Source organism: Macaca nemestrina, chromosome 4 (genome assembly GCF_043159975.1).
Source record: "Macaca nemestrina isolate mMacNem1 chromosome 4, mMacNem.hap1, whole genome shotgun sequence".
Classification (NCBI taxonomy): Eukaryota; Metazoa; Chordata; class Mammalia; order Primates; family Cercopithecidae; genus Macaca; species Macaca nemestrina.
This window is the reverse complement of record NC_092128.1, coordinates 59628047-59654899: the sequence shown is the minus strand read 5'-3', so window position 1 is coordinate 59654899 and position 26853 is coordinate 59628047. Positions and strand designations below refer to the sequence as shown.

At 36.0% G+C, this 26853-nt stretch overlaps 1 protein-coding gene across 2 annotated transcripts in view; it reads right to left on the bottom strand.

Annotated features, from left to right (window-relative positions):
• Positions 1 to 16397: 16397 nt before the first annotated feature.
• The window catches only part of LOC105475385 (G protein subunit alpha i1), an 82177-nt gene continuing 71721 nt past the window's right edge, over positions 16398 to 26853 (bottom strand). For both annotated transcript variants that reach the window (XM_011730583.2, XM_011730584.3), the window contains exons 6-8: positions 24585 to 24714; positions 22787 to 22940; positions 16398 to 18483 (exon numbers count right to left, since the gene is read on the bottom strand). In XM_011730583.2, coding sequence (XP_011728885.1) covers positions 18293 to 18483; positions 22787 to 22940; positions 24585 to 24714 — 475 coding nt within the window. In that variant the 3' untranslated portion in view covers positions 16398 to 18292. The remainder of the gene's footprint in view (positions 18484 to 22786; positions 22941 to 24584; positions 24715 to 26853) is intronic.

Sequence of the window (26853 nt, the reverse complement as noted above, 5' to 3'; positions counted from 1 at the left end):
CGTTTGCGAGACTTACCATGTCTTAAGCATATACCAATGTGTGGTGATAACTGTTGCCCCTTTTTGTTGACCCTGCTTTCCTGCTGTTCCTCACTATTTTATTAGCTGAAGCTACGAGAGCCAGAAAGAGGATGAACATTAAGAAGATATTTTCATATATCTACTGTTACTTTTTCATTCCCACACCTAATTACTAGAGTGGCATTCATATGAATTGTTCCATTTTAGAAACGTGCATATTCGATTTAAAAATCAGCCCACTATTCCTTGAATTATTAAACACACCCCTACTACTGATCTGCTTGCTTTGTTTTATCCCTTTTCAACCCATTCTTCACATTGTAGAAAATGTTATCTTTCTAAAATGCAAATTTGATCATGTCCAAACTTTTTTAAATGACTTGCAAAGCACTACATAAGCTCTGTGTGATAGCCCTGCTTCATCTATCTTCTATCTACTATTCCCCTCCCTGAATCCCTTCAATGATGTAGCCATACTAAATGTTAGGTTTCTTGAACCCAGCATGTGTTTTCTCGCTTCTTATCAGCAAAACACATGTTGTTCTCTTTCCTTGGAACGCTGCCTCTGACAGATGGTCACCTCACCATCACTCATTCATCTTTCAAGTCTTTGATACGATTTCTTCCAAGAAAACTTACCTAATTATTTGAGCTTGAGACAGCACTCTCTGGAAAACCCTAGCATTTTTATAGCTTGCAGTAATTACTTACTGAAATCCCCAGTGGGCTGGAAAATTAGGGAGGTATTTTCACATATCTGTTGTTAATTTTTCATTACCACAGCAAGCAGAGAGGTTACATGTTTTCAAAAAATTTTATTGAGTAAATGAGAGGATGAATTTAAAACAACCTAAACACAGGTAATACAACCAAATAACAAATTAAAAATCATGAAGAAGTGAACCAAAGAATAAAATCAATAAGGTAATATGGGTCAGGAGTGAAATTGCACAATAAATGTGCTGTGATAGACATAGGGCCCAGATAAATTGATCTCCCAGGTAAATGTCCTTTTTCTTATATCATCCTAACACTTTAATCCCTTTCTTTCCATCATACATGAAGTAACTCTTTTCTGATAAAACAATTGAGATGCAATTGATGTATTTTAAAAAGTCTACATCTCTTAATATATTAGCACTTCTCATACTGTGCTCCTCAAGCACTAAATGTACAAGAGGTTAATACATGTTTCACATAAATTCATTTCTCTGGTGGAATAAGTCTGTGAGGTGCTGTGTTAAATTAAGTAGCTTTCTCTAACGCAGTCATATTCAGAATCTTTATTAGGGTAATGTGCTTTGTAAATCTCCCAAAGGGAGAAATAGTAAACATTTCTTTGGAAATACTTTGAGACACGTCTTGCGGAATTAATTGTCAGTGAAACCGTTTGAAAAGCATTAGTTTAAATGAATCAATAAATATCTCACTCCAAGAAAGTTGAGGAAAATCATGGGGAGTGTTGCAGGGAGCTTTCCTCTATCTCTCAGGAAATTGATTGGTCAGAATTATTTTCTGAACTATGTGAACTTGGTGAGCTTAAAAAATTTATATATAAAATGAGTGACCGACGTGTATATCTTCAAGACTATTGAAAAGTATGTATTAAACACATACAGTATGCAGTATTGTATGTATAAGGTATGGCTCTTTTGATAACTACACATTCTTGTTGAACATACAATGACTGTGCTGGATGGGTGTTCTGAATTGTAAGGACTATAACAGCCTAACATTTCAGGAAGACTGTATAGCAATGTCAGCTGAAATAAACAATGGAAAAGTTAAAGATACAGGAGGGATCTAAATGGGCCTCGGGAAAATAATATGGGACCTTATTGGAATTTTGAAACGTGGGGCTCAGATTATGTTAAACAGTGTTAAACAGTGAGGCACCATCTATTTCCAAAGCTAGGACTTGGGTGCTAGTGGGTGGATTTAGGAGCAACTCTACCCAATGTGTTCATTTATATTTAGGAGCCTCCAGGAGGGAAAGGCACTGACGCCTTGATCTCTGAGATTTAAATGCATAAAAGCCTAACTGACCCAAGTGGAACCTATTAAATGAGGTTCATGTTTCCTCAAGCTTCTCTTCCTCAAAAAGAAATTTACCTCAGAAAGGGAAGCTGGGCCAGTGAAGCATACTTAGTGCCAAGGTCTAGTTATTTGAAGAAAGCGACTTTTCAGGCACATTACACACTTAATTCCAGAACTTTCTAAACAGTCCTTCTAGCATTGAGGGAAAACTTAGAGAATGACAGTTTGACAAGTCCTACTGTAAGAAAGATAGAGCTTAAACCATTAAAAAGCTCTTATACATAGGGCCATGGAAGTCTGTAGTGTAGGACTCCTAACTGGGCTTAGTCAAGAAGACTCCACGGGACATTGTGTGTATATGTGTCTGCATGCACACACATGCATGCACGCATGCTTCATTCATCACCATTTCCTTAGGAAATGTTCCTCTTCCGTCTGGTGTGATTCTGAGGAAGTCTGTCAATTACATAGTTCACCAGCTCTAGCCACAGGACTCTGTCCCAGACCTGGCCTAGTTTATCACAATAACTTACCTTTCTGATCAGCAAGGGGGATAATCAAGGGCTAGACATATGATCCCAGAAATACCTATCTGAGTCCCTCATGAGATTAGCTAGACAATGGGAAAGAGAGAGACTCTCTTTCTTTTGGTTAGTAAGTTACAGAGAATAATGACTTGAGGCTGACAGGAACCATTTTTCATACCATGTGGAAAAAAAGCTTGCATAAGAATGAAACCATCACACAGAGGAAAGCAGAGCCCAGAGTCAAAGAAAAACTGAGTATGAATGACAGCTTTGTTAGAAACTCTAGATCACAATGTGCTCAAAGTCTACCTCATGCTCAGACTTGCCAGTTACAGGAGTCAATACTTACTTATTAAACTGTCTTGAATTTATGTTTGGTTTCTTTTACAAAGAGAGTGTTGACTAATGGATAATCACCCCGTTTTCACAAAAAGGAGCCAGGAAATGGATGGAGCCACTGACAGAAGTTTGCTTCAGGATCCTGGAGAGCATGCAGGACAGTAGTAGTACTAGAAATTCAAAAAGAGATGATTGGTGTTCAGGTGAGTCAAAGACTTGCAGAATTATTAGGACTTCCAGCAAAGTTATCAGTGATAGTTTATGTCCAGTTTCACCACTGGGAAGAACGGCAATAAATCATTGGCAATGCCACATGGATCATGGTCAACTGTTGGATGAAAGGGGTTTGGAAATGAAGTTTGACCTCTGGGAGCTTTGAGGTACTGCTTCTTTGGAATCATGAAGTGTAAGACGAATGAGAAACATTTCATAATTCACCACAAGAAGATACTGGGAATATCTAGAAAAGGAAGGTGCTTAGATCTATTAGAATTTCTATAAGCAAGGTTGGTGAAGGCTTGCAGGTATTATGATTTAAGGAACAGTTGTTAAGTATAACCTCAGACTACTTACATCAGAGAAGGAAGTGACAAGGTCATGCCAGAAAAAGGAAAATCTTGACAATAAGCCTTGGCATATTCACAAGGCTTTGAGACCAAACTGATGGGACAGGATGAAATTTTGGAGGGCGTTGTGAGAAATAAAGCTGGCTGGTTATGAGAGTTTTGGGTTAGGGTACAGTTTATCAGAGAAATTTAAATTGGATTTAGTATGAATGAAATAGGAAGCACAATAGACTTGGAAACACTTGTTAAACTTGTTTGCAGCATAAACACAATCACACTTCTTATTTTTCAGATAGTCGCTTAAGCTTTCAAGTTTTCTTCCTTATACCTCGTGAGATTCTCTATTTACCTTTTTGAGATAGCCCCCTATACTCCCACCCACACTGAAATGTCCAAAAACCAAGGGGCTAACTCTCTCTCTCTCTAAATATGTATATATATATATATATATATATATATATATATATATATATGGAGATTAGTTCTGTTTCCAAATACCAAATAGGAAAAGGGAACGATAAAGTTAGATGAGTCCCCATCCACCATTGATTTGATCATGTACATCTCACACAGTCAGAGGTTTCTCCCCGTCTTGCAGATACCTGCCCAGGTTGGAGTGGTGGCTATCTTTCAACTTCAAAGATACATCTTAAGCAAATCTTTCTGTTCTCAAACATTGTTTCCTAAGACACGACACCATACAGAGACTGGCTGGGGCTGAACTCATGCTGACTCACAGAGACGGAGTGCAGATGTGTTTTTAGAGAGTATGCTCAAAATTTCACAAGCTGTCTCCTAGCAGCTGATCATGGCGCAAATTTTGCTGCCCTGCTGCAAATTGGATATGACTTTAACAATACCAAGTGTTCTTGAGTGTAACAATAAACAGCAAGTTTTATAAAATGTGGGTAGGAGTATAAATTGCTATGTCCACCTTGAAAAGTAATTTCACATCTAGCCAAGTTCAAGATATAAGTATGTTTTGTCAAATAATTCCATTCCCCAAGTATAAGCTCCAGATGAGTGGATTCATGGCAGTATTGACCAAAGCAGGGGAAATGATCAAAATGTCCAATAATAGAGAATTACCAAATAAATTATGATATGTTCATGCAATCAATTAAAATGTACCAGTGAAAGTATATGAAAAGTAAGACATGCCAACATGGATAAATCTCACAAACAATGTTGAACAACAAAAAAAGCAAGTTGTAGAAGGACACCTCCAGTTGGAGGTCATATATCTAAAGTTCAAAAATGAATAATAGGGCTGGGCGCAGTGGCCCACACCTGTAATCCCAGCACTTTGGGAGGCCAAGGCCGGTGGATCACCTGAGGTCAGGAGTTCAAGACCAGCCTGGCCAACATGGTGTCTCTACAAAATACAAAAATTAGTCAGGCATGGTGGTGCATGCCTGTAGTCCCAGAGGCACTCGGCTACTCAGGAGGCTGAGGCAAGAGAATAACTTGAACTCAGAAGGCAGAGGTTGCCATGAGCTGAGATCACACCACTGCACGACAGCCTGGGTGACAGAGCAAGACTCCGTCTTAAAAAAAAAAAAAGAGAGAGAAAGAAAAATATATAAAGAGTATGTAACTATGTGATAAATTTTAAAAACTCACAGAGGAATGATGAACACAAACTTCAGGATCCTGCTTAGCTCTGTAGGGAATAGAGTGAGCCGTGATCAGGGACTGATCAGGGACAGACACATGGTGGGCTCCAGATATTGTAACTTTATATGTCATAGAGAACACAAGTGTTTGCTTTATTCTTCTTTAAGACCTACATACGTATATTACATTTATTCCATATGCACACATGCATGCATATCTTATATTATGTGTTGTGCATACAGATTCACAAATACACATACAATTTCATAAACAATTTTTATAATCTCCATGGCTGTCCCTTAACTCTCTGGCTGACAAAACTCTAGGGGGGTGAAGACTCATTTGGATAAGAATCCAAGAGGCTTTCTGAGAGGAAGGACCAAAATACCAACTCTTTCTTAGCTGTTCTCTGCAAACAACCACAGACATTTATTACCATATCCTTAAACACTGGATAGCTTCCTCCTGAAAAAGCCTTCCTGTGGATGACAACCACCCACCTCTTCTTCAGCAGTTTTACTGTCTCTCCTCTCCCTGCAACCCTGGCTCCAGAGCACGGCCTCTTGTTCACCCGTCTGTATTTATTGAACATTTCCACTCTTCCATCTTTTTTTTCTCTTCTTTTCTTCACTACTTTTCTATTTTTTCCCTCCATTCTCTACTTGCCAAGTTCTTAAAACTCAAAATAATAGACATGGCGTGGGAAGAGGCGAAAAATTCAGGAAGTACTTAAAAACGGTTCTAAGTATACTCATTGTGTCCTTGTTGGTATCTGGGGGGCAGGGGGAGTTGAGGTCTCCTTATCAAATAAATATAGCCAATGAAACATTTTTCTTTTTTTTGCAGCAAGACTTAGAGAACTTTAAGAGGAGGGTATAGTATGTTGTTTATTTACAAATTTTTTGATGAAACAATTTCCCTGTTCTCCAAATACCTATCTTGGATAATACTATGTTCAGTGGAAAAATATGGGAAATGCTGAGTTTGAATTACCACCAAGAACGTTCTTCAAAGTATAAGGAGAAGAAATTATACTTCTTTCTACATTAAGTCTTAGTGACCAAATATTTTTATTGAATTCTCCCACTTTCTACAATGAATTCTAGGCTCACATGGATATAAAAAGTTCTCTATAGTAAATATTATAGCTATAAGTGAGTGCTTGCTCAACATAACCATCTTTTAGAACAATTTACATCTTACTTCCTGCTTGAAAATTGAACGACTGTCTACTCTATAACAGTATCTTAGTGTTTGGGACAAAATTGTGAATATTATATACATAATTACTGCCATCATGGAGTTTATAGGTAAGGAAAAAATTGTCAGAAATTGATCACCACTCTATTGAATGTAATTATCATAATAGTAACATAAGAAACATAATTTTGACAAATTAAAAGGAGTTTTTAGTCCCAACTTTTTTTCCCCCAAATTATTACATCTCTACTCAAGTGAAAGGCTAGATTGATTACCTGGGTATTTATTATTTGATTTACCCATTATAAAAAAGATTGCATGGGGAAGAAAAAAGCATCATATAATGAAAAATTCATTTGAAACTTTGAATTTAATCTCTTAAGCAGTCCTCTTCTGTTAATAGGAGTACACAGCCCTAGCAATGACAGCAACATCTTTGCCCATCCAAGTTTTAGTATCCTATTTTCATTGTGTGATTTGATGTTCAATGCAAATATGATTTCAAATAAATTATTAGTGAAATTAGAAATATTGTGAATATATTGTTAATGTAATTGATGAAAGTAATATTGGAGAAATTCTTTAATCAAAACCCATAAAAAATGAAGGCACAGAATGAGAATTGTTAAAAAATAAAGAATATAATAAGAATGACAACAAAATTATTCAGAGGTGAATTGTTAAGAGAGGTCTTTGAAAAACCTGGAAAGCCCTCAAATGTATTTTCAGAAATAACTCTTTATGATCATTCTACGAAAGCCAAATACGAAGGCAGTCATGATCTGTCATTTTTGAAAAAATACCATACTAAAAGATTCAACTTACTTTACTCTTTGTTCAACAAATCAGAGCACAACTGAAATTGTAATTTAAATGTTGTTAAGCACAGAAAGCATATTTTTAGAATGTTACACTTCATTTGTCAAAAAATGAACCAGTCAACCTTGTTTATGATTATTTATTGTGAATTTCTCTTCCTATTTTAAGGGGTCTAACTTTAAAATCCTTTCCATTACCAGCTGCTCTCAGATAACGAGGACTTCTTGCATCGATATTCTCCTAAACATACAGCTAAAAACTCACATGAAAGTTCGGAGCCCTGTTTTCTCAGTTAGTTCCTGATTCTGGTTGGAAACTGCAGTTAGCTGACAGCCCTGTGCCTGAGATTGTTAAAATATTGAACCTTTCATCTTTAATAGGATGACATTTGACATTAAATATTGTACTGTTGATACCAGAAAAATGAGTCTCGGTGGTAGGCTGAATAACACACCGCCCCCACCAAAAGATGTCCATGTTCTAATTTCTGAAACCTGTGGACATGTTACTTTTAGGGTGAAAGGGATTTTACAGATGTGATTAAATTAAGGCTCTTAAATTGCAGAGATTATTCCGGATTATTCAGATGAGCTCAGTGTAATCAAAAGGGTCCTTATAGGAAAGAGGCAGGAGTCAGAACATATGTAGAGAAAACGTAAGGACAGATGCAGAGATCGGAGAGAAGAGGTTAGGCTTTGGGTCTTGAAGACAGCGGAAAAAAGGCTTATGAGCCAGGGAATGTGAACAGCCTCTAGAAAGAGGAAAAGGCAAAGAAACAGATTCTCCCCTAGAGCTTCAGATGATGTGCAGTCCCATGGACCCATTTTTGACTTTTGACCTCCAGAATTTAAGTGAATAAATTTATATTGCTTTATACCAGTAATGTTATGGTAAATTGTTACCATGGCAATAGAACACTAATATAGTCTTGTTTGGAATTCTTTTCTGATCTGCTGAAAACTAAAGGAAAACGTAGCTTTCACCCTTCTAGCTCCCCCTTCACGAAAAGCCAGGCAATGGACAGAGAAATGACTTTCCCTCTCTACCCCTGTTCCTTTTATGGGTCAGTTCAGAAGTCTTTTCCTTCATGAAGCCTTAAGTCCGTCCTGTGACCTCTCATATCAGGTTGCTCTTATTTACAGGACCGTAGATCCATTTTGAGACTGCAATGGGATGAAGTTAATAACCATGCTGTGACAATAGGGGTAAACTGGAACTGTGCTGGAACAGACCGTCACCAAACCCATTTTGTTTTGCCTTGAATTACAATTAGTTACTTAAATGTCTACCTCCCTTTTCTTTTCCTCTCTGTTCTTCATAATATATTCATCATCATCACCAACATCACTATGATGAGAATTACATTTAAAAGTTCCATCACACCATGTGTCTGGCACACATCATGCACCTTACATTAATAATTCATGAGTCCTTGCAACAGCTACGGGAGGACAGCACTAATGTTATCCTCATTTTATAGAGAAATCATTGAGGCATAGAAAGGCCAAGTAACTTATTCAAGGTCACACAATCGGAGGCAGCAGGGCCAGGATTCAGTTTCAGACAGTCTGGCCTCTTCATTACTATTCCTGTTTTGTGTCCCTAAATAGGACTTTTCACAGCAAAGGTGCTAAGTTGTCATTTGAAAAGTAAATGACCCCGGGTGCACACACTTACACTCCTATCCCTAAATACTAGCGGAAAGACAGGGTTTGGAATACAAATAATAATGTCAATATAATAGTTTTTGTTCTGTCCAAATCTCTGTGGCAAACTTTTTAAAAACCTATCCACACCAAATGTTGTCCTTAGTCTTTTCAGACCTAAATTAAAGTATTAAACTGATTTGGTGAAATGAGTTATTAGAAGAAACATATACATTTTTAAAGTTGCTTTTTCATTAGAGCTTTGCCACAATGTCTATAAGTGGAGCTAGCAGCTGTATTTTCCTTAACAGGTCAAATGCTTCCAAACTGTCCTTGACAGTAGCTAAACACAAAGGGCATTTTTGCCAAAGGTTCATGGAAAAGAGAGAGAACACTTAATCAGAAAAGATGAAGCATTGATGTGACTTAAGTGAACTTTATTGCTAAATTTGAGATAAGTCATGTTTAAAACAGCCCTGGCCTGAGATTGCCAAATATGTGGTACTCTGTTACTTAGTAAACAGAATAACCATTGATTTTGATTATCCACATACTTATGCCAAGAAAAATCACAGTCCTAAAAAATAAACTTGGATTCTAAGAAATTAGGTAGCAGGACTGATGCTGCTTTTCTTCCATGTAAAGCTCTGCTTTCCATGTGAACCATAATGTATTTAAATAAAGATAAATGCATTTGACCAACTTAATACAAGAGTTATAAAAATAGATAAAATTACCTTAATGATGTGTATAGATATGAACATGATGATTTGATTAAAAAATGATTTTTTAAACATTGGATTATTAAAAATAATGTGGATATAAATATACTTTTTAAATGCCTTTACTGGATACATAATTTTTAACCAAATGACAATTAAGTTGATATAAGAATCTAGTTTTTTTCTTCATAATTGTCAGAAGGACTTAAATCAGGTTTAATCATTCAGCAACTTCCAAACTTAAAACAAAAATGAATATGTTTTTCTAAAATATGTGTCTGGACAATTTCAACTAATTATAAATGAGTTTATTCTCATATTCAAATATAGTAAACTTTTATTTGATGCACATTGTACCAAGTAGAAAATAATCATTTTCACAGATATGTGTGTGTGTATACATATTTGAAGGATAAGGATAGCTAAAATCTGCATATAAATACATTTTTTCACAGATTGATCCCATTAAACTAATGAACTCAAATCTTGTGGAAAGTTTGAGAATCTAGTAAACTTCAACTATATAGATTAGTAGATATGATTTTATTGACCCTTAAAGAGCAAGTCATTTGCAATCTTCTATCTTTATCAATAAATGAAATGGGCATAGAAGGCCTTGGAATATTTGATACTCTATCCTGATTTAAGTCCTGCAGATAGCAAATTCCTGTCCTCCTCCACACTCCAGGGAGCTACTCTTTCCAAAATAAGTTCAGAAGCTTTTTTAATGCATGACTGTGCTCAGCCCAGTCCTGTGGGAGGTGTGGAGAAAGAAAGGAATTTGGCTGGGGGAATTGAAACATATTTTAAAAACACAACACAACACAATAACAACAATTAAAAAAAAAAAAAACACTAATCTTTTGATTTGGCTGCAGAACATTAAAGAGATGAGTCTGTAAACCAGGATTTAATAATTTTCCAGTATCTTGAAGGGTCGACTCCCACTCCATGTATTGGAACTAAAAATAAAGAGCTGCTAATTTCAAAACCCTGTTTTAGAGTATAGATCTTAAAATGTGTATGTCTCTCTTTTATTATAGCTGACATATTTAAAGTGAAAATGAGATGGGTTTTCCCCCCACAGGAAAGGCTGTATTACACCAAACTCAACCATAGCATTTAAAACTGGAATAGTCCAAGTCTTTACTGAGGCCCACCATTTCCCAAGAAAGTCACTGAAGGTGTGATTTATTCAAGACACCAAGACCCAGATCTTCCACATTCAAATTTTAGCATTTTATCCTTTTTATTTTTTGTATGTGCTTCTCTAAAACTTGGGAACATTTCCACGCAATGCAAATAGAGTTGTTGTGGAAGAAAAACAAAGCATTTCATTTCCCAAATACAAACATAATGCAAAGACACAAGAGTACCTATTTTCCAGTAACCCATTAAAAATGTAAAAAAAAGGTAGAATTTTAAAATTATATAACCCACTATATGAAAAATCAGTTCAACATGTAATTTTTTTATTCTGCATATCTGAACTCTTGTATTTTACACTAATAGGGCCACTCACTTTGGACTAGCTATGTTTCAAGTGCTCTACATTCACACCTGGGTAGTGGCTGCTATGTTCGTGCAATTGCTATGTTTGTGAAATGGAGGGTTAACACATAGAGAGCTCTTTACTTCTTTACTGCACTGGCTTTTCATAGCCATTGACATGCTAATGTGCATCATGCATACTTATTAACATCTGTTCAGGCCATGCTGTTGGGCATGCTGTACTACACCATGTGGCACCCTTGGGAAAAACTTCTTTATGCCATTGGATTTTGAAGATATGGCTAACAAATGACACTGGATTTTGAAGATATGGCTAACAAATGACACTGGATTTTGAAGACACGGCTAACAAATGACACTGAATTTTGAAGATAGGGTTAAGAAATGACACTGGATTTTGAAGATATGGCTAACAAAGGTCTTAACTCTAGATTTTACTCCCAGCTCTGCCACTTCCTAGGCAGCCAACATTGCACAAAATACTAACCTCTCTCGAATGTATTTCCTTATATAGAAAATGGAAATTTTACCAATATTGCAGGACTGCTCTGATGACTAAATGAGAGCATTAGTAATGTACCCAGAAAAGTACCTAGCACACAGTAGGCACTAAATAAATTATGTATGCATTTTCTCTATATATTTATGTATTTCTAACATATTTTAAATAATGTAGGAGTTCGTGGTTTTGAGTAAATCTTACTACATTAGTACATTTTTCAAGGTCTTGATTTAGAACTATTGTATAAATCTGCATCTAGAAGCCTTAAGTGTAGGAGGATCAGAGGTGGGGGCTCTCAGAAAGAAGAAAGGGCACTTTTTATGGCCTTCCTTATGCCAGCTTCATACTGAAGCTTTCCATTGCAACTTCAGCCAGAAAAATGCTTTATTAGATTTAGACAAGATTCCTTTTGAAGAAAAAATTCATCGTTAAAATGTGTAACTTACTATGTTAAGGAATTCAAGAATGGTGTAAATCATTTAAATGTATGCTGAAGTCTGCAAAAAAGTTCTATTTATTATAGATAAATTGCCTTGTGAAGTAGATTGCTAGGACAATTGGTCACTTAAAATAGATAATTGCTTATATTTGTAAACAGGAAAACATGTTATACTAAAATGGAATACTGCAAAGTGAGTCCTGTACAAATCATATTAATGAATTTGCTGCTGGGATAGTCCGCATTGAACAAGCTACAAAATTGATACCTCAGTACTATTTAATAGAAATTAAAGATAGAGCTGTTTAGAAATAGCTTTGACTTACTTCATTCTTGATTTTCAAAAGTGAAGGAAGGAACAAAGTTAAAACTCTGTGAAGTTTCCACAGAACATAATTAAAATTCAAGAGTGAATAACAGAAAATCCAAGGTAATATCCAATCTTCACAGTGGTTTATTTTGAAGACTAGCTTTACATTGAAATTGTACAAACATTTGTCAATTTAGTAAAAAATAACTGCAAAATTGTATGTCCAATTTAGCAAAAACAAAAAATCCTGGTAAAATAGAGAATACACAGATAGTGTGTTTGCACAGGAATAAAATTAATTATAAGAATCCCTCCATAGACACTGCAGCTGGAAAAGGAATTTCTGTGGCCCTTAGGCTCTCAAGAGTCCTACTCTATGTACAGGTGGTCCCCAATGTATGATGGTCCAACTTAACAATTTTTCAACTTTACGTTGGTGTGAAACTGGTATGCATTCACTTAGAAACCATATTTCAGTACCCATGCAATCAGTCTGTTTTTCACTTTCAGTACAGTATCCAAGAAAATTACATAAGATATCCTTTATTGTAAAACAGGCTTTATGCTATTCTGTCCCAACTGTATGCTAATCTAAGTGTTCTGAGCACCTTTAAGGTAGGCTAGGCTAAGCTACATTTGGTAGGTTAGGTGTATTAAATGCAGTTTCAAAGTAAGATATTATCAATTTACAGAGGGTTTCTCAGGACATAACCTATGGTAAGTCAAGGAGCACCTGTACTTTCTTCTAGGTGACACCTTCCTTTACTAAAAGGGGCACTCTTATCTGCTAAAAATAGTCTCTGCCTAGTATTCTATGCATGTTTCCTCAAATTATCTCATTTTTAATCAATTAAAAATATTTTGGCTGGGCGTGGTGGCTCACGCCTGTAATCCCAGCCCTTTGGGCGACCGGGGAGGGTGGATTACCTGAGGTCAGGAGTTCGAGACCAGCCTGACCAACATCGAGAAACCCCGTCTCTACCAAAAATACAAAATTAGCCGGGTGTGGTGTCGCATGCCTGTAATCCCAGCTACTCAGGAGCCTGAGGCAGGAGAATCACTTGAACCCAGGAGGCGGAGGTTGCAGTGAGCCGTCATCACGCCATTGCACTCCAGCCTGGGCAACAAGAACGAAACTCCATCTCAAAAATAAATAAATAAATAAATTTAAATTTGAAGAACTAGCTCCTTCAATGACAGTGTTTCCATCCACTTTATGGATGGAGACCTAGGAAGATGGGCAGTAAAATCAAAGAAGCTGGAAATATTTGACCTTATACACAGTTCTCAGGAAGATTTATTACATGGTGGGACTATTCCAGTTGAGGCCTAATCAGCTCTGGCTTGGACAATTGCAGCCAATTCCTGTCTGTGAATATTTGGGTGTCTCTGGCCTCTGGATTTGATGAAATGTGAACTTTCATAACTTTTAAAGTAACTACAAAATCCAACTAAATAAGAGAAATCACAACAGACACCAAAGCAAACACAAAAAAAAATTGGTTTAAAAAAAAAAAAAGCCTGGGAAACAGGCCAGTGGGATTGTGAAACGTAAACTTCTTTATATAACTACATTTCAACTGTTAAGAAAGGGTTTTGAAAAGAACTAAAAAAGAAAACTGGCTGGGCGCAGTGGCTCACATCTGTAATCCCAGCACTTTGAGAGGCCGAGGCGGGCGGGTCACAAGCTCAGGATGTCGAGACTATTCTGGCCAACGTGGTGAAACTCAGTCTCTACTAAAAATACAAAAATTAGCTGGGCGTAGTGGCACGTGCCTGTAGTCCCAGCTACTTGGGAGGCTGAGGCAGGAGAATGGCTTGAACCAGGGAGTCAGAGGTTGCAGAGAGCGGAGATCACGCCACTGCACTCCAGCCTGGCGAAAGAGCGAGACTCCGTCTCAAAAAAAAAGAAAAAGAAAATTTTCCAACCTAACATTAAAATATCGAATCTCTCATATTATTGGTTACATTAAAATGACAGAAGTGTCAAGTTGATTAGAGATTGCAGTTTTCTCATTTTCCAGTATCAATATCAATGTGAGACACTTAGTTTTAATTATGAAAATGAATTATGAGTTTTGTTTTTGAGGCATTTCATTCAAAGCTCGTATCAACAACCATTTGTTAAACACTGATTATGATTTTAAAGGCCCATTAAAACTATTATTTGTAATCAAATAACAGCAAAATTTATTGAGGGCTTATACATTCCACACTCCCTTCTAGGTACTTAACATGTACTGTGAACTTAATACCGACAACCACCATTAAAATTAATGGTTGGATTATTTAATCCTTATTTTTTTCAGATGATATAAATGGAGGCAGACCAAAACTAAATTATTTGCCCAGATTTTCCCAGTTAATAAGAAATTGAGCCAGGATTTGAAGCCAGACTGGGTGCCACAGCCTATGATTTCCATCATCACTTTCTACTTCCAACATAACACACTAAGCAATGATGATGCTACCATCTGTAATGATTACAGTATCAAATTCATTTAGGTAAGGTAGTTCTGCAAACAACAAATGATGTAAAAAATGGTAACTGTTTGTGCTCTAAGTAGCTTCAAATCTAAGGAGTAAAAAATAGCTCTGATGAAAGACATTAATAAGTATCTTTTTTTAAATCTGAAAAAGTATTATGGCTCAGAGGAACTCAGAAGGGCAGAGTGGGATAGGTGAAACACTACTTACACATTTTCTGGAAATAAGGTAGCCTCTTTGGGGTCCTCTGACAGACACGCAGTCAGAAGCCCTAGGTTTAAAACCTTGATCTGGTCTTGCTCAAGTTAATTCACCTCTTTGAGCCTTTTTTGATCTATCTAGTTACTGTATTAAATGAGAGCATATGGATTTTAATCAGTACTTTTTCAGTAACTGAATTTGATTAAACTAGATTAGGCATAAAAGTAGACTTAAGAAGGGTACTGAAATGAATGAAGGGAATTTTAGTAACCACAAGCGCTTTAGGGACGTTAAGAACGGCAACTGGGATGACGATTGGCTCACTTGTCCAATGCTGGAGGACTCGGATTGGTCAGGTCTAAGCCTACAGACTGAGAAGTGAGAAATGCGATTGGCAGCTCTATCACAATCATGTAGTTCCCCAAAGGGCACCCTGAAGAACAGATGCCAGAGGAGTCTAAAAGATACATCACAACCAAATTTCAAAGTGCCAATGAATTTTACATGCCATTTTACAAGTCCTAATAAAAATAACATTGACAGACACAAATGAACACTTAGGCACTGCTCTAAGCATATCACATGTAGTAAGTAATACAGTACTTGGAGGAAAGCCCAGGCTATGCACAGGACACTATTTGGATACAGTGTAGAAAGGAATAAGAAGTAGTGAAGAGGCCTCAGGTGATGAAGAGCATTAAATGGGAGGCTAACATACTTAACTTTATTAAATCAGAGTCAATGCAGATCAAGGCACCGAAGGAGATAGGGCCACAGTTCTGTATTAGGACAACCTACCTAGGTTTTTCAAGAAGAGAGAAATGGGAGGTGGGGAATTTAATTAATAAGTCATTTCAAGAGGAAGTTTAGCAAAGACTTGAATAGGTAGTAGTAGGAATAGAAAGGAAAACAAACAAAAAACAGATGTTAAGGCTTTGTAGAACTGTCAGTAAACTGAAATGGAGACGAGGAATAACAGTTCCACCTAATGCATGCAGGGCTTAAAACCTAGATGATGGGTTGATAGGTGCAGCAAACCACCACAGCACATGTATACCTATGTAACAAACCTGCACGTTCTGCACATGTATCCCAGACCTTAAATTAAAAAAAAAAAAAAAAAAGTTCCAAATGGCTAAAAAGTTCCCCATTGAAGGAATAAATGATGATGGTACTTAGTAGAAAAAAATGGCCAAGTCAGGGATGAGAACTGGTTTAAGGGGAGAACGATGATGAATTTAGTTTTGAATATAATGAGTTAAAGCAGGCAATGGATTCTCAGAAGGGGATATCAAGAAGGCAATTCCACAAGTGGCATCACATCTCATAGCTTGGAGCAGGGAAAATTTGAGCTTCTGAAGTAGCTGAAATTGTAAAGAGCACAGAAAAAGAAGAAATGAAGATACAAGACTGATACTTAAATTCTAATCCAAAATGTACTTAGCCAATAGGTTTGTAAAATTTTAAAAATTTAAATTTATTAGGATTTATTAACACAATTACACAAAGTTCAGGATTTCATTAATGATGGTCACCAATATGTGCTTCTTTGTGGCTTTTTAACCCATAATTCTCATGATTCAAATTTATTCATATTATAGTTGAATTTCATACATAGCTTCACAATGTGGATATTACAGGTCCATCAGTAAAATTAAAGAAAACATATCTTTCATGAAAGGCACATAAAGAATCTAAGCTAACACATTTAAGGTACTTCGATAACTTTGAATTTCTTTACATTACAAAGAAGAAAATCCTCCAAATAAAACAGATACGAATATAGTTTATGGTTACACACACACGCACACACACACAATTCAACAAATATACTTCAACCCAGGGACAACATATAACTTGGAAACTACTTACCAGCAACATGTACTGAAAGACTAACTTTTTCCAAGATGAGTAAAAAAAGGGGGCGGGGTAGGGAGTGCTGTTTACTTTGCTGAAACAAGGTCAGAGATGACACATCATGAATAATCAAAAGAAAATTATTCTATCAAAGCTCAGTATCTAGTGATATGTAACACTTATTTGAGCATAATCACTGACTTATTAAATACTAGTACTCATTTTCTAAGTGTAATTGTCCATTTCATTCTCAGAAATAATAGTATAATTGAAAAAGAAATAATATAAACTCAAGCAAGTGGAGAAATCTGAACATCTAAGGGAAAAAAGTAATTTTAACATAATGTGATAATCACATTTGAAACTAGTTATATGTATAAATTTAAATCTTGTATTATATCAGCAATAGAGTATTCAAAGATCCTTCTTGTTACCTTCCCAACGGGGAGCTATCATGTATGCTAGGTACAAGAGACGCCTCAAGGGAAATACACAAAAGCCTCACCAATGTCTCAAAATTCATTATGCCCACAGGTTTTTTTTACCCACAAAAACACTCTTAGGATCCCTCAAAACTTAGTTATAAACAAAAAAGTAGTTATTTAAAGTGTATAAAAATGAAGATGACATCACCTTTGAGGCAATGCGTTAATATCAGCCAAATATTAAAATTCAGAGTGAAAACAAGTGAATAAAAACTAAGTGTTTACAATAAGTCTAAGACAGTATATCCTCAAAAATCTGAAATTTTAGTTTTTCAAACCAAATCTAATGTGGAATCTAATGTAAAATTAAATTATTTTATTTTCTTAAAGTAGGAAAAATCAAAATGCACACAATGTTTAAATAATTGATCCAAAGGCAGGTGTATTCATCTTAAGAACATTTCAATAAAACACATAAAATTTAAAGAACAAATCATGTTATTAAAATAGTCTGTGCAATGTTTGTACAAATAACATTTTTATTAATACAAGTATACATATAATCAAGATAAGGGTTATGTTTCCTAATATTAATTACTGTACTTAAAAATTTACAGGACATGAACATAAATAAAGCTGTTTAAAACTGGCAAACATAGTAATAGTCTGTCATTCAGTACAAGGTATTATTTATGTTATTTCCAAAGCCATCACCCTAGAATCCTAAGTTGCCACTCTAAAAACCTAAAAATAATGTCGAAAACTAAAGTCATAAATACATGTATACATACATTTGCATATTTACACTTATGCAGAAATCATCAATATACTAGAGCCCAGCTTTAACACTGTCCTTCAGTTTCACACTGCAGGACCATCTGTCACATTTAAGAAAGGTCCTTCTGTTACTTTCAGTTAAAAAAACAAAACAGAACAACTTTGGTCAGGTCCCAGATGCATTTGCCTTATATTACATTCTGTGTTGCTGCAAGACTCTAGTCTACAGAGATCCATATATAAGTACTCATTTGGTTTGAAAATGCATTTTACCATTAACTGCAAAACTTAGAAGAGACCACAATCTTTTAGATTATTTTTTATGATGACATCTGTTACAGCATCAAAAACAAACTGCACATTCTTAGTATCTGTGGCACATGTGAAGTGGGTGTATATTTCCTTTGTGTCCTTTCTTTTATTGAGGTCTTCAAACTGACATTGAATATATGCAGCTGCCTCTTCATATGTGTTTGATCCTGAGATGGAAAAAGGAAAGAAATATAATGTAGAAAGTTAAAATAACTGCTTAAAATACTGAAGTCAGTTTCATACAGCTTCATTCATGGACTCCTTAACTGTGCTTTCCCTTCTAGAATGGGAGACACTATTTCTTCTAAATGAAAAACACTCCATGTTAATTACCTTTAATGACTGTAAGTTATCCCTAAAATTAAACAAAAAATTTCCTCTACATGGCATTCCGTGTTCATCATGATCTTTGTTCCTGCCTCAATCTCCAAATGCTAGATCTTTTATCCTCTTATCTTCTGTCCTCTACACCCCAACTCAGATGCTTGATGATGGCATGCTATTTCAGTTCTGGCTCAACGGTGGATCAAAAAATGTTGGCTGAATGCTGATCAGTATTTTTTCCTCCCTTTTCTATATATACATTAATTAGCATTCTTCACTCATTTTTCTTTATTCAAAAATTGTACCAAGGTCTACAATGATGTTTAGGAGTATGAGGTTACAAAAAAAGTGAATGACACACTCCAGCTTTCAGGTTACTGACTAAAAAAGACTCCCTCTGAGTACAAACACTCCAGAAATTGTTTGGCAATATCTAAAGATAATCACACACACACTCTGACCCCGCAATTCAGTTTCTAGATATACACTTGACAGAACTGTGTATCACTGAAGACACAGAAGAAGTGAGAATGAAAGTACTACTGCTATACTCAATAACTGAGTTCACTCATAAGTGAACTATTGAGCAAAAGCAGCTAGATGCAACAAGATCATATACTGTATGATACAACACTGTTTGAAAAATGAATTGGTGAGGACAAAAGTCTCACCAATTAATAGAGTCTGTGGCACATGTGAAGTGGGTATATATTTCCTTTGTGTCCGTTCTTTTATTAAGGTCTTCAGTGATTATCAGTGAGTAATCAGTGATTACTCTGTGTATGGGATGTGAGTGTGTACGTGTGTGTTGCGGGGAGGTTTTGATTGGTTAAGACTGGGAGGAAGCATGATGGGACTTTCTGGGGTCTTGAAGCTGTTTGGTTTCTTGACCTGAGTGGTGGATACTGGTATGTTCACCTTTAAAAATGCACTTATGCTGAGGGTGTGTGTGTACATATGTACGTACATAATATACATAATGTATACAATGTAATGCTATATGTAATGCTTCAATAAAAAAATTAATCATCCAAAATTATCTGCCAGGCTTTCAAGGTCTTCTACTATCCAGCCTGCTCTGCAGTGCCATCATTCTGAGATCCTCTCCTCCACACTGGTGCTCAACCCAGGTCCATGTCATGAGGACCCAACATGCAAACTGCCACCTGTGGTACTGCAGTACTTCCTCTTCATTCTACTTTACCGGCTGAGATCTCTGCCTGCCTTCACATTTGCTCAAAATTGGCACTCCATCTAACTTTTCCTAATTAATCAAATCTAGCTGGGTTCTCTATCACTTAAAAACTTTTGTCTCCTCCTAGAAATAACTATTTCAGTTTTTGTTATACTGCTTTAAAGTCTTAAATTCTTTTTCAGTGTTGAGTCTCCTAAACTAGAATGTGAACTCCTCAAGAGTAAACATCACACCCCACCAGCCCCATACTCCTTTTATATCTTACAGAATCCAGTATAATACAATGTGACAAATGCCCATAGGAATGTTGTGTAATGTGCTATGATACAGATTATGAGATTTTTATTAGGGATAAAAAGGTAATAAAGTTATTGTCTTTAAGTTTACATTTTAACTATTTTATATCACTAGAAATCACATACTTTAAAAAATCAAATTTTATTAAATCCTAAGTTTCGTTCTCCAAAATTTTAAAGCAATTAACAGCATCTTGTTGGCCCACAGAAGCTAATGCAACTGCTAAATTAAAATATATTTCAGCCAAACAGCTTACATTAAGTGCCTACCTCAATTTGCTCTACATATCCTAGGCAGCTAGCTAGATTACCCTCAAAGTACAACACATATGAATGAACATTCTTCATTCTGATTTTAAGTCTTAAGAAAAGAATGGCAATGCAGGGACACGAGAGCAAATATGGTATTTTTTTTTTATGTGAGATAGAATTATCCTGAACAAAGGTAAGCACAGGTGATAACCAGGTTCAAAAATGAAGAACTGGGAGGCTGATGACACAATCAAAAAGGAAAGAGAAGAGATCTGCGTTTAAACAAGAAGAGGAGTTCTGTTTGAGCTTCGGGTGCTAAAAAACCAACCAACCAAACAACAAAAAAACATGTATGTTCAAGCAGTTGGTAATGCAAATCTAAGGCTCCAGAGATAAATTAGGGCTGACCATAAAATTTAACCTATTGAGAATAGCTATGACTACGAAAGGATAGAGAGCTAAGATGACATGACTGCAGATGAAACTGGTAAAGTGGCAACATACAGTAAAAAGAAGAGGAGGAGAAGGATGACACATGAGCAGACAGGAGATAAATCAAGCAAGTTGCTTAGGGGCTACACAGGGTTCTTCCACAGCCATAGGAAATTGAGAGTTGCGGCTGAAGCAAGAAGCAACTGAATCAATACTTAGGGCATGCCATGGAGATCTTAAATAATAATCTTAACTCTGGAGATGTGAAAGAATTATGTAATATTCTTTTTGTGCAAAGATTCTGAAGTCAGGGATTATTAAGCAAAACACAAGCAAAAATTCCTAAACACACTGTCTACTTGGCAAGGAAAGAGCTAACAAGTATATTCTTAGTTGTTCTGAAATCCCTGTAGCTATACAATATTTATGGATTCATTTGGGGCTCTGGTACTATGAATTAATACAAAATGGCTACATCATAGAATATGATAAAAATAAACTAAAAAATATATTCAAATAAGGGAAAAAATAAGCCATCTTGACTCTGGATAACTTATTTCTAATAAGCACAAAAAAATGTTCCTGAACACAGTGATTCAGGACTATGACTTCCAAAAAGAAAGCAAAGTTTTAAAGTAACTGTGTGAAATTAGTTTGAACTGAAGTATAATTTCACAGTACGCAAAAAGAGCTATAACAATTAACATGACTATATTTACCAAAGAACCCTCCCCTTTTGGTTTCACTGAATGTTTGTTTAAATGTAGCCTAGCCGTGAATGGTCGAGGAGCAGGAGGACAATGGATTCGGGTCTGGAACTGCACTCTGGCTTCACTAGGCCTCGCTATTCTCATTTGTATGGGTAGGGATACCCGAGCACTGACATCACAGGGTTGTCTTAACATTTCCTGTAAAATGGCAGTGAATACTCATCGTACAATTGACTCAATACAAGACTCAGGAAAACGTTGTTTATAAAAAAACAAATCCTTGAGACTTTTTTAAAAAAAAACAGGAAGAGTGGAGTGACGGTAAATAACTAAACTCTTCAAAGTAGATTTGGAGATTACATACACCAGTGGTAGTCAAACTCCTGTTTTTTAAGGCATATGGAATGCTCTTCACTAAAATAAAACCTTACTTGATATGGAAACCAGATGAAAGCTGAGTTCCTCTGCTTTAATGAAAAAGTTATAAGGTGGCGGGTGCGGGGGGCAGTAATTAGTTCTGTTCCCTCTCCCATCTCCACCTTCAACAGCAACCCAGGAGGTGCTCCAAGGAACTAAACTAAAACTAATGTTTTAGCCCAACTCCTGACTTCACAGATGGAATACTGAGACCTAGGTGAACTAACTGCCTTGCTCAAGATCAAAGAGCTAATTATGGAAAAGTCAGGACTGTACTTCAGGTCTACTTTTCTCACTCTATGGAATTTTCCACTGTAGTAAAATTAAAGCACTATTAACAGTCTCATTCCAAAGCTTAGGCTTCTTGCGAAACCTTCCCTGCCCTTCTGGAAGAGTTAGCCGCTTCAATGATCCCATCTTCATTTTCCCCCTTACAATAACGTTCATGTTCCTTTTTAGCAGTAGGATGCACTGCTATTGCTTGTTGTTTAAGTAGGTCTGTCTTTGAGATTAGATGGTGGGCAGAGACATGTCTTATTTATTGTACATCACACAGTACTGATATGAAATCTGTTAACTTGGTTTAAAAACAGTATTTTAACTTGGAGTCATCACTAAACATTATCTAACAGTTTTTCCATAAAATGAATACACTATTTTCAGTAATTTCCTCCACATCTTAAGGAAATTTCTGTGCTCAACTGCAGTTTGATAAATAATATCCCTTAAAGGTCTAAGAATCACTAAGCCAAGAGATTTAAATTAACAACTGAATTCTTGCCTTAGGGGAAGTTTCAATTAGAAATATGTAACTTGACAAGTGATTCCCAGAAAAGTAAAATACCTGCATATTCTGGATAGCATATAGTGAGGGGGCTCTTCTTGATTTTTTCTTCAAAGAGATCCTTCTTGTTTAGAAAAAGTATAATGGATGTATCTGTAAACCACTTGTTGTTACATATGCTGTCAAACAACTTCATGCTTTCATGCATTCGATTCTATAACAGAAAAAAAGAAAACCAATGGTCACTAACAGCAAGGACTTTTAAGGAGTATTTTAAAAAATAATAGGTGTTGTAATAAAACAGAGGTTAGTCATTGAAAAATACATAACATATCACAAAAATACATTTCTGTCATTTCGGAACACACTTTCACTTTAGGTGAGAGAAGTGTCTAACCATCTTTCATCACTTTCTGCATCCAACTTTTACTTGCTAAGTGCCCACTATATGTCATGCTCTATGCCAGAGAACATCCTGCTACAGGACAGTATAATCTAGGATGTGAAATGTGAACTTGTGAAAAGAAATGACATCGTCATAGAGCTTATTTCATCTAAGTTTCCATTAAAAGATAAACAGAGGTTTTTAAAGATTAATAAAATTAAATTGAACAAGCTAAGACCCAATTAGCCCATTACTCTAAATATTACAATAAATATAAATACTGGAAGAACACTTCCAATTCCTGTTTCTGGAACTTCTAGGATCTGTGCTCATCAAAGAGGGCACTGATACATTTTGTAGTGCTGAAATAAGAGAAATGAACATGTGGTGTTGCATTGCACTATAATTTCATAGACTTGATTTTAAAGATATAATCGTCTCTCGGTATATTCAGAGGGATTAGTACAAAGACCCCCAAAGGTATCAAAATCTGCATATACTCAAGTCCAGCAGGCGGTTCTGTGGAACCCACATACAGGAAAAGTTGACTTTCTGCATACTCAGGTTTTGCATCCCATGAATGTGCTTGGTTGAAAAAAATTCTCATATATGTGGACCCATGCAGCTTAAACCCCTGTTGTTCAAGGGTCAACTGTACAAAACTGACATTTCTACTCCTTTTTCCCCACTTCGTAATAAAGTTAAGTTAAAGTTTTACATTTCTATTTAAAAATACTTCCCCCATATTAATGGTACATTGAAACCTATCTGAAAATTACAGGGCAGCAACAAAGTATAACATATATTAAAGATTTACTGGCTGGGTGTGGTGGCTCAGGCCTGTAATCCCAGCACTTTGGGAGGCTGAGGTGGGTGGATCACCTGAGGTCAGGAGTTTGCGACCAGCCTGGCCAATGTGGCGAAACCCCATCTCTACTAAAAATACAAAAACCAGCTGGGTGTGGTGGCACGTGCCTGTAATTCCAACTACTTAGGAGGCTGGGGCAGGAGAACTGGCTTCAAACCGGGAGGTGGAGGTTGCAGTGAGCCAAGATCGTGCCACTGCACTCCATCCTGGCAACACAGCAAGACTCCATCTCAAAAAAAAAAAAAAAAAAAAAAAAAAGGATTTACTAAACTAATAGAAGTAACAAATTAAGAAAAGGGATCTTGAACTACTATGTAAATATATTTCCATGTGCTATGTTGATATCAGATACAGAAATGCATAGTTAAGCTTACAGGCTTGAGGTGAGATTGACTCTCCATGCTTTCCTTTTCCTCAAGATCCACCTGTGCTTCTCTAGTATATTTCTCTTGTATTAGGCAAATAGAAAAGTTAGAGGAAAGACCCTGTACTTTCAAATTGTTATAGACATTAGAAAGAATTTAAGAATTTTTCTCAGAAAAATTCTTGGCAACACCTTCAGCTCTTCATGTTTCAAGCTCAACTCTTAAAGTAGTTCTACTTGCCATTTCTTCATCTTCAGCTAGAACCAGATCGTAGTCACTCAGTGCTACACAGAAGATGATCGCCGTCACTCCTTCGAAGCAATGAATCCACTTCTTCCGCTCAGATCTCTGACCTCCCACATCAAACATTCTGTTAAGAGGAGAAATGAGTTAACATCATATTAAACGTTCAAGAAGTTCTGAGAAGTTCTTTAACAAAAAAAGCTCTGAATAGTTGTGGAAATGTGTGATGAAAAGGAAGGAGAGAAGGACTTTATGGGAGGAAAACAATGTCACAAACTGGACTTCTCAAAAGGGGAAAAAATCTGCTAGTTTTTAAAAGTTTTGATTGAAGGGAGGGTATCTCCAAAACAAAAGCAAAAACAAAAGTACCCTCAAAAGACAAGACGTTAACACACGGAAGAACACTTAGAACATTAAAGCAAACAAATGAATGGACTGCACTGTGTGTAAACACTGAGAAGTCACATGAAGCAACTGGGGAATGCAGAGATCAAAGACTAAATATTCCATTTGCCACAGTCACGGACATCGAAGGCAGAGAACAGAGACCCCTCCTCCTACTAAAACATGTTGTTTTAGCTCAGAAGTAATAAGCAAGGCTTTGATGTAAAGAAGAAGCCATTTCAGGTAAGAAAATGTAGGGCAAGCAAATAAAACTCAGATAGGGTAAAATACGTTTGCATAAAAAGTAAAATCAGGATACATTACAAAATGAGAGAACTGAACTATGACATAAATGAGTGATCCTACTGAATGGCCTCAAAATTTAGAATGGAAAAAAACTCAATTTTTATACAATATACAATAGTGAACCACTGTAGGTTACTGAACAAAGTAGTAGCAAAATCAAACAATATAAAGACAATAGTCTATTCCTTTTCTAAGATCTTCTAAAGTTAAGCAAAAGTTAAAATTTGCATAGACTACATTATACAACCTAGAAATAACCACTTATATAATGAAAACACTATGCAAACTGGTACATTTTTAAAGGCTCCATTTATCTAGATGGTGCACTAATTAAAATAGTCCCTATTTAATTCCCAGGCAAAAAGAATTTTCCCTACAGAGCAGTACTGGCCTATAAACCAAACCTGAGTACATCAACTAGTATTGTTACTTTTATGATCATTTAAGCAGCTTCATTCTTTTGGCTTAGCTGATACCATTGTTCATTAAATTCAGGTAAGTTATATAATAAAATGTTTCTACCACAAAATAAATCAAAGAGTTAAGATGTAAAACGCATAGCTGGGTAATAAAGATCAAACAAGAACAAAATAAATGATAGTAAATTAAAATGATTTAAATTGGGTTACCATTTGCAAAAATGCCCAGGAACACAATTTGAAAATAACTTTACTGAAAAGATAGCATATCTCAGTGATGACCACACTCAAGAGTTCCCAGTAGAATTATTCTAAATGCATTTCTGCTCTCATTCATCTGAGGCTCATTTAACCTATAAAAAGCAAAGTTGAAACCATATGCTAGCAATGATAGTAATTCAACAGAATTCAAAATCCAAAATAAGACAAAGTTTATCTGAGGTTCCTGACAAACCTGTGTTTATCTTTAAGTCACCGAATAAAAACAGCAACTAAATACATCAATCTCAACCAAGAAGCTTAAATGGAGTATGATAAATGAACCTCGTGGAAGGATAATGGTGAGAGTCAACTTTACTCAATCCCAGTATTTGCTGGATGCTGAAATGACAGGTTTGAAAAACCTAGGAGGGAAGTGAAAACTATGGTCCTGAAATAAATGTTTAAGAGTGCACCTAAACAAGATGAAAAGTGAATTTTATACAGTCAGACCGCCTTAAGTACCAAATAACTGATTTAGTATTTGCCTCTGCCACTTATTACTATTTATAGAGTTCTCACCTTTACAACATTTTTCATAGGTAATAACTCATTTTATTTTTAAGCCTCTAACAGAGCAAAACTGTAATAGAATGTTAAGAAACTTAACCAAGTTTACCCAACTACTTATTAGGGGAACCGAGGTCTAGAATCTTTACTTGCTAACTCCAACTCCACACATTTTCTCCTCAGACAATATTGGTTAGAAATACAGTAGTTCCCCCTTATTCCTGGTTTCACTCTCTGCAGTTTCAGTTACCTGTGGTCAACCAAGGTCCAAAAATACAACAGTGTTTTGAGAAAGTGAGACCACATTCACATACCTTTTAATTATAGTATGTTGCCATGATTGTTCTATGTTATTATTAGTTGTTAGTCTCTTACTGTGCTGAATTTAT